Source organism: Antennarius striatus, chromosome 9 (assembly GCF_040054535.1).
Source record: "Antennarius striatus isolate MH-2024 chromosome 9, ASM4005453v1, whole genome shotgun sequence".
Lineage (NCBI taxonomy): Eukaryota > Metazoa > Chordata > Actinopteri > Lophiiformes > Antennariidae > Antennarius > Antennarius striatus.
Genome location: NC_090784.1, coordinates 23,347,501 through 23,356,615, shown reverse-complemented (window position 1 = coordinate 23,356,615; position 9,115 = coordinate 23,347,501). Strand labels below are relative to the sequence as shown.

General features: G+C 47.2%; 1 protein-coding gene across 3 annotated transcripts in view; it reads left to right on the top strand.

Annotated features, from left to right (window-relative positions):
- The first annotated feature begins 2,158 nt into the window (after positions 1–2,158).
- dgkb (diacylglycerol kinase, beta) overlaps positions 2,159–9,115 on the top strand; it is a 42,223-nt gene continuing 35,266 nt past the window's right edge. Inside the window, exons 1-4 of one of the 3 annotated variants that reach the window (XM_068323910.1) lie at positions 2,159–2,394; positions 4,175–4,300; positions 7,678–7,754; positions 8,275–8,295. In XM_068323910.1, coding sequence (XP_068180011.1) covers positions 4,231–4,300; positions 7,678–7,754; positions 8,275–8,295 — 168 coding nt within the window. In that variant the 5' untranslated portion in view covers positions 2,159–2,394; positions 4,175–4,230. Of the gene's footprint in view, positions 2,395–4,174; positions 4,301–5,589; positions 5,765–7,677; positions 7,755–8,274; positions 8,296–9,115 lie in introns of those variants that run through there. The other 2 variants (XM_068323911.1, XM_068323912.1) reach the window with 2 other exon arrangements.

Below are 9,115 nucleotides of genomic sequence, written 5' to 3'. Positions count from 1 at the left end.
ATTGTTTCGTCTTCCTCCCAGGAGACAACAAACCAAACTGTTCACTACAAAGTCGTTAAAAAAACCACAGGGTTAACGTGTGATTCCAGAGATCAGACCACAAATCCACCGAGGCCTCCAAAATAAATACATTTTTGGTCTTCTGCTTTTTGCTTCATGTTAGCTTAAGCTAATAGCTCAGGCAGCGCAGCATGAAGGACAAATACAGGAAGGCAGGAAACCTGCATGTCTTGTTGGATCTGGTTTGTACCCACCAAATGTCATCTAAGGAAGAACCGTAGATTGGGTTGTTGGCACCAAGGGCTGATTGAGGAGTGTAGGTATTTATGAACACCTGGGGCTGTCCAGTGCTTCAGAGGGGCTAGTGGAGGATGTAGTGAAGAGGTTAATGCTGGTTCTGGAGATAAGTAGCTATAGACCAGCCAAACTACCAATGCTGACCCCTGTCCACCACTAAGACTGACTGAACCTAAAACCCAGACCAATAGAGCGGACAATAAAGACTCCAAGGTCTCCAAAGTCCCCAGATTTCAATCTATTCTGTCTTCTCTGGCAGTGGGAACCAACCCCCGGGTCGTGGACTGGTACCGGTCCGTGGGTCAGTCAGTACCGGTCCGTGGGTCAGTTGGTACCGGTCCGTGGGTCTGTCGGTACCGGTCCGTGGGTCAGTCGGTACCGGTCCGTGGGTCAGTTGGTACCGGTCTGTGGGTCTGTCGGTACCGGTCCGTGGGTCAGTCGGTACCGGTCCGTTGGTCAGTCGGTACCAGTCTGTGGGTCAGTTGGTACCGGTCTGTGGGTCAGTCGATACCGGTCCGTGGGTCAGTCGGTACCGGTCCGTGGGTCAGTCGGTACCGGTCCGTGGGTCAGTCGGTACCAGTCCGTGGGTCAGTCGGTACCGGTCCGTGTGTTGATACAAGTTGATACAAACTGGATTCACGTTTAGTTCGTGACCCGCTGACGGTCCCATGTGGATGCGTCAATACTCCTCTGCCACCCACGTAACCCCCCCAGACCGCCGGGGGCACCACCGGAACACGGTCGTTACTGGTACAGTGGGTCATCTGCCGCCCACATGCCCATATATGGGTCACGGTTCAGCTGGCTTTCGATACGCGTCGAGGCTTGTGGGTTGTGGTAAACGACGGCTCCTCCACCTCAATGGTTATCCAACGGTCATCTAAAGGTCATCCAAAGGTCATCTGAAGGTCGGTTGGTCTATTAATCAAAGATATTAGTTTGGCTCTAGAAAACTGGGCGGGGCTAAACAACCACTGATTGGCTCAGGCTCTTCCACACAGCAGGTATCGATTTCCCAATCGATTGATAACCAAACGCCGTCGATGAGAAGCTAATTTGTTTGTCCGTTGGCCCGGAAACAGGAAGACGTCTCACGTGTTGCGTGTCGATGGCGCCGCTCCGGTCACCGCCATCATCGAGATCGATGGCTTCTGCCGAGGCCACCGAGGAGGCCACTTCATCCGTATATCAGGAGGAGGAGGGGGCGGGGGGTGTGAGGGGGCGGGGCGTCGGGTAAGTGTGGTCGATATGTCGACGACGCCGTTCTGAATATGGATGAACACATTACGTTTCAGGAAGGTGTGATTTTTATTCCTTTGGGGTAATTAGGGGCAAATCCACATCATGTGTAATCAATGCGAGTGTGTGAGTGTGTGTGTGTGTGTGTGTGTGTGTGTGTGTGTGTATGTGTGTGTGTGTGTGTGTGTGTGTGTGTGTGTGAGTGTGTGAGTGAGTGTCTGGGGGGGGCAGCATTGATCAGTCCTCCTCCACCTCCTCTCCTTTGGCATCATCTCCATCCTTTCTCCACATGTTCTGCTTTTCCCATCATTCTGCTTCACCCCCCCAACCCCACCCCCCACCCCCACCCCCCAACCCCACCCCCCACCCCCACCCCCAACCCCACCCCCCAACCCCCCCCCAGTGGACTTCCCACAGGTTGGTGCTCTTGACGTCGGTCGTGTTGAATGGTAATGTGTTGATGGTGACCGGCTCGAGGGGGGGGGGGTGGTGGTGAAGAGAGGAAGGGGGGGAGAGAAAAAATAGAGGAGGACATTTTTATAGGGGGGGAGGTGAGAGAGGGGGAGGGAGGGATGTGAGCGAGAGAATGAGAACTGATCGCTGCAGAGAGAGTACCGCTGTTGCTCCCCCCCCCACATCACCAGCGATGCTGTTCTGATCAGACTCCTCCAGAGAAGCTTCCCCGACGGCAGCAGAGAGGGCTGCTCCTCCTCTTCCTCCTCTTCCTCCTCTTCCTCCTCTTCCTCCTCTTCCTCGCACACAGATCTGCTCAGGAGGATCCAACGCTGGAGCAGATCTTCATCTGAAGAGGACTCCTCCTCCTCCTCTTCCTCCTCTTCCTCCTCCACGCCGCAGCAGGTGAGCAGCGTGTTAATTTTCCACGTCTCGTCCGTGTCGCAGCAGCTTCAACACGCCTGATCCGTGATCTCTGATCCGTGTGTCACGGCGTGAGCGATGAAGATGCAGCTCCTCTTCCTCCTCCAGAGAACCGGCCGGGCAGGATGAGAGTGGTGGAGATGGATTTGTGATGATGATGATGATGATGATGATGATGATGATGATAATGTTATTGTGGGGGGGGGTTGTCAGGTTGGAGGTGGTATCGCTGTGATGCGTTCAGGCTCACAGGAGGCTCCAGGAAACGGGAGCGTTCTTCATCCTGTGGAACACGATGAGGAACGCTGCAGCTTCCAGCGGCGGAGCAAAGTTTGTAGGAGGGGGCTGATCCCGTGTGTGTGTGTGTGTGTGTGTGTGTGTGTGTGTGTGTGTGTGTGTGTGTGCATCGCTGTATTGAGCTGCTTAGCCTTCATGTTCGATGATGATCATGATGATGATGATGATGATTTCCCTCATACATCTGTCGCGTCATGTGATACGAAAAATGTTTCACTGCATTCATCTGGATACTCACACTTGCGTGAACACACACACACATACACACACACACACACACACATACACACACACACACTGATGCGACCGACGCCGACGCCTCCTGGCTCCGCCCACACTGGTTTACCTTGAACAGCATTGAATCGTCTGCATAGCAACCAGCCCGGCTGATGAGGTCGTTTCAGACGGAGCTCCGTTTCAGCTTCCAGCTTCAGACGCTCTGATGTTCCCCCCTCACAGGTGTTTCAGTCCGAACGTCGTTCATCTGATCGATCAATGATCATCAATACCCTCTGATTGATGTCTGCATGCCAAACGCTATTCATCAACAGTGAACCTTATTTCCTGGAGGCGTGTCCTGGAGCACGACTCGTGTCTCGGATTGTCACTGTCGAACAAAAACATGCACTGTAAAATAAAATATGTTGACTTAGCTTAAAAAATGTATGCAATCTCATTGCCTTAAATGAATTAAGCTAAGTCAATTACATATACTGTAGTTGAGCAACCTTAACTTGATCCTTTTAAGTTGTTAATACTTAAAACCTTTAAGCTCATGCAATTTAATAAATTTTAAGCCCTGTTGCCTTAAAATAATCTAATTCAGGTAACTCACTTATTTTAAAGTTGACTTAGCTTAGCTCTTTTAAGGCAATGAGTTTGCATAAATTTTTTAAGTTATCCAAACCCATGTTCAACCCTGGACCTATGTGGCCTCGTGTGGGTACGGTTCATTATGAGTCGTCCCTTTGTCCATGGACGAAGGGACGACTCGTGTCTCAGATAACTTGTATCTCCAGGTTCTTCTGTGTCTTTCGTCTCCTACGGTTCTCAAACGTCTCCCAGACGCTGTGTTTGATGACCCTCTCATTCCCTGAATGTTTGATCTGATTGAAGCGACCTGTGACCTTTTTTCGTATCAAACTATAATAATCACATTTTCTACCGTCATTTTGAGTTCATAATAAAATCCAGCGACCCGTATCCAGGCAACCAAAAAAAAACAAACATACGTTTTTCTTTACGTTTCCTTAATTACACTTTCACACACGTTGTCTTGACATTTGCGTTGGGGTTTAAAACCTCCTCCGTTGTTCCTCCCTCTCCACCAACATGAAGGTCGTCGCCCTGAATACCAAAACACGCTGATCAACAGATAAAGGGACTAATTACCCGTCGCCTGCATGAATATCGCCCGGGGCGACATAGGGTCATGTGACCTGACGCCTCCTGGTCTTTTTTCCAGGGTGCCGGGTTGCTCAGGGGAATGGTCGGCGGGCGGCGAGGCCGGGCGTGAGCACGATGAGCAGCCAGGACAACTGGGTCACCCTGACCCCGGCCGAGTTCGCCCTCCTGCAGGAGTACACCCAGTGTGAGTATGACGGGCGTGTGTGTGTGTGTGTGTGAGGGTGTGTGTGTGTGTGTGTTTGTGTGTGTGTGTGTAAGGTTTTCGGTCCTCCAGCTGCTCCGATTATGAATAATTCATTTTTTAATCTTCCAACACAACGGGCAGCACAATTATTTTATCAGTTTATATTCAATTTTTAATGACTCCTGAACTGCTTTTAGCACTAGCATCACATGCTAACATTTAACGTCCGTCGGCTTCTTTTGCACATGAACGTCTCTCGATTGTTTCGACCGCTTTGCTTTTGCTTGACTCCTCCTCCTCCTTGACTCCTCTTCCTTGACTCCTCCTCCTTTACTCCTCCCCCATGACTCCTCCCAGCCGCCGTAGAAACCCGCTAGCAGAGGGGGTTCGTGTCAACGCTGTCGTTTCCGTGCAGGACCATGTAAACGTGATTTCACAAGTCAAGCGTGAATCACTGATTAGCAGCAGCTGGTAGCGAAGGCATTACGGCGACTCCCCAGAGAGGCTCTGTCTTATTATATTATATTACACAGCTAGCGTGTTTGCTAATGAACGCCATCATGTTGCTTGTCTGCTAACACAGCTGAACCACACAAAAGACAAACGACCACCCACGCACACGCACATCTACGGGCAGTTTGAAACCGACCAATCCACCTGAAGTTCATGTTTTTAGGATCAGGGGAACCTGGAGAGAACTTACAAACCCTTACCGATAGTTTTATGCTAAGAGTTTGGGTCTTCGTTGTTTCCTCCAGTTTCCTGACTTGTTTTTGTTCCGTCGGTCACATCGAATCTTGAAAAGTCGGTGTCGTGGTTTCCCTAATATCTTCAGCGATCCTCAACTCATTGGCGATTTTGGTCTGAAAGCATCAAACCAGGGACGATAACAAAAAGCCGAACCCTCCGTCTGCCTTGAACCAGTCCGACGACCCTTCTGATGCCTCCACCTGCCCGTGCCTTTACCCCTCGTGGTGCAGTTGTGGCTCCGGATGATTCACCTGCCGCCCGACAAACGGCTCCCCTGCTCGCCAGGCGGGATGCCTGGAGTTTATGTTACGCTCCAACATGTTGACTCATTTCATCATTTGAATCGGTACAAGGGAAGGAAAACACGACTATACCTCGCCGGCTGTAATGGCCGGATGAAGCGAACCACCCACACATGCTGTTGGATGGAGTTTGAAAGCTGTAGTAAATCGTTTGTAGGAGGACCAACGCGTGAAGCAACATGAGGAAGAGGAGGTGTCCAACTCCCCAGAGACTCAGCTGTCCTTGTAGAATTTACTTTCAGAGTCTTTCCCAGCATCAAACACGACATCTTAGACACTTTCATCGCAGTATCTTGGCAAAGAGCGCCTTTCCCTTGAGGATAACTCCTATCGGAGTTCCGTGGAGGTGACATTCCTCGTTGGGTCGTTCTCTGAGGACTCGCTCTAGGATACCGCAACACGAGCTAATCAGGTTCCGCTTCCATGTTTTTTTGCAAATATTTGCTGCGTGGGCGGCCGAGGAGTTTGTTGAGTTGAACAAGTGAATGTTTTCAGAGACTCCGATGCGGCTCGGAAGGGAAATTGTGTGGTGTGCAAGGGGATCTGGGATAATCGAGTATGAATAAGCTCAGCGACAGGTTATAAAATACCCGTTTTTTCTCCGAGCCCCAACAACGGCCAACAACACCGCCTCCCTGGTCTCCCCCTTCATCTCACCTCCCTTTCTTCTCATTAAAATGAGCTGTGCTCATGTTCATAACACTTTAATAGCTGTGTGCCGAGTCGGGCACCAAAGATCTGACTCAACAACAATTAGAGTTGGTCTTTATGTGATTTCATGGCTAATGCGCAGCTTGTCGGAGACGGAGAGTCTCTTTTCTTTCGAGGCAGATAGACCTTCAGTGCGTTTGTGAGTCTTCAAAACATCACAAGTGTCTTGTTTTGGACGGTAGAAGGTAAATGATGCCTACAAAATGTGGAAAAACGACCCACGGAGACACAATCGTCCTCCCTGGTGCTTTTTTTTTTCATGGACTGGTGTTAATAAAGACGGTCAATAACGATGGCACACACTCGGTCCGGCGTGAGACATTTATTACTGGTCCCCGTCGGAAAAATACATCCAGAGGAAAACAAATATCCGAAGCCATTAGCGGAGGAGACGGTGAAATAATGGAGCTAAAGAAGAGCTGACAGGAGGAGCGGGAGCTGCAAATCAAAACAGACGCGGAATATTAGCCGTGAAACGGGATAGCCGACGCTAACGAACGGAGCTGGAGACGGAAGAATCAGCGCGAGGTCACATGTTTCTGGATGTTTGATTCAAAATCAGGAATTTGAGAGAATATTCAGATCAAACATCAGGTGGTGGTCCACGTTTGGCTTGTTTGCCGCTAGCTATACCAACCCCCGACCCATCCGTCTTCTCTACACGATAATCGTGTTTTTACGATTTTAGGCATCATTTCATCAAAAACTGACTGTTCTCATTAAACCTGTGTAGAAATCAGAGCGAGGCAGTTAGTATGCAGCGCTAACTGGAGCAGCCATGCTAACGAGCGCCGACCGGCTGGTGTTTACTGATGAACCGGGGGCCCTCTGGTGAGGAAACACCCCCCCCCGTTCAACTTGTGTAACAGTCAAACCTGGCAACCCTTCCACTGCCAACTGATTTAGTGGTCGGGCTCATAAACGCTCTGCAGCATGCTGCGTAATTACAACGTAATTAGAATAATTACTTCTTTTTTTTAAAATTTCGTACTAAATTCACCTTCTTATTCTAACATTGTTCAAGAAAAACCACAAAAAAGAGCCGAAAAGAAGGACTTGAACATAAATATGTTGTTAAATGGTGAGCAACACTGTTTTGTTTTTTACCGTATCATCAGCCGTCACCACCACAGCCAATCTCTCCAGTCCATATGGGGGGTTTATCTTGCAGCTGAAAGGCGCAGATGCTCTTTGATCGCCATCTCCTTGTAGAGCCAGGATTAATCATCACGTATCATCTGCTGGAGTATCTGTTGAGTTCACCTCGCCGATTGAAACGGCCTTGAGTGTTTCATATCGGCTCCCACGACGCTGCATCCGTAACCAATTTATGATCCAATCAGAGAGCCGAGCGTACCAAAATAATATTCATCCCGTAATAAGAATGCAGCATGGGCGACTTGTGACCACGACGGTCGTGATTCGTCAAGATGAAAGTAATTTACAGACACGAAATTAATTTTGCGTCGGTCGCTGTTTCATTGCCTTAGGGAAAGTCGTCTCGTATTAAAACTCTGTCAGCGATGTTGTTGATGTGTTTCATATCGAATGTTAGGAGCAAAGATAGATGAAATCAGAGGCTGGGATTAACTTGATCTCCATGTTTGTCCTCAGATTCCACCAAGAAGCTGAAGGACGTCCTGCAGGAGTTCCATGGCGACGGCGTTTTGGCCAAATACAACCCAGAGGAGGTTCGTGTGCGCTAACAGGAAGTCACTTTCTTTCTTCCCTCGCTTTAACCCTTGGATGCAAAACTTATCAATACCTACACTCTTCCATGAGTGGGGTCAAAAATGACCCCAATTAAAATTAATGTGTTTTTGCAATAAACTGGTAATTATTAATTAAAATATTTTTTTATTGCTAAAAAAGCATTGATTTCAATTGGTGTCATTTTTGACCCCACCTGTGGGAGAGAGGGATAAAAAATCTACAATTTCTTAAAATTGATGAAAAAAATAAATAAAAATTGAAATGGCTTCATGTCGCAAACATGTTTTATGAGGAGTACCTGGAATATAAATATATTACAACTTTTCATTTTATAGCTTTTGAGGAATTTTTGACCCCACCTGGGCATCTAAAGGTTAAAAATAAACACGCTTTTAATATTCTTCATGTGGTCTATTTTTTGAAATTTTAAAAATAATACCTGCACCTTAAACCTGTGACCATGTTGGTTTCTTTCTTTCTGCATTGCTGCTTGTGTAGAAGCAGGAGATCCTCAGCCAGGTAATCCCTTCCATCCTCACTTTTGGGGGGTTTTTTGGGGGGTTTTTTGGGGCATTTTTTGGGGCGTGTACATATTAAACTTTGGAAGTTCAGAATTGCAGCATTCTAAATAAATTTTTTTTTAAAATAATAAAAATAAACTTGGAATCAGTCCAGACAGCTCAAACTGTTTTCTAACAATGATTCAAAATGGTTGTAAATGAGAATAGATTGTTGGATATTAATGTCATTAGTTTAACCTGAGATTTTCGAGTTAGCATTTACCATTAGCAAGCAACCAGGTGTGTGGACGTTCCATTGCTCAGGAGAATGCTGTAGTGCTGTTATAAGGAGGACGTTCATCCACCTCTCCATTGGTTTGGTTTGACCCAATGATGACTCAGATTTTCATTTGAGTGAATTGTTCCTTTAACAGCTTCGGAATGAACATTAAAATGTTAATTTAGTGCATTTCGTGCTGTTATATTAGCACTGAGATGCCGCATACGTATCATCCCATGTTCACGTCTCACGTGATGACATGATTGATCAGGAGGCGTCGGGTTAGTCGGGTGTGATAACGTAAAAACTTCGGAATTTTAAGACAGAACTTGATATTTTCTTTTTTCTTTAAACATTTTTTATTTTGAAAGAGCAATTTCAAATGACCATGTCATGTTCTGTTACATTCAGCCTCAATCACTTATACAATATATACAATGACGTTACAATAAAAATAATCGCAGGTCTCCTGATTAAATAATTATGTTGCTCTTTTAATTTTTTCAACGCTTTATGTCAGTATTAGCGTGAAATATTTACAAAATAAAGGTTAGGAAGC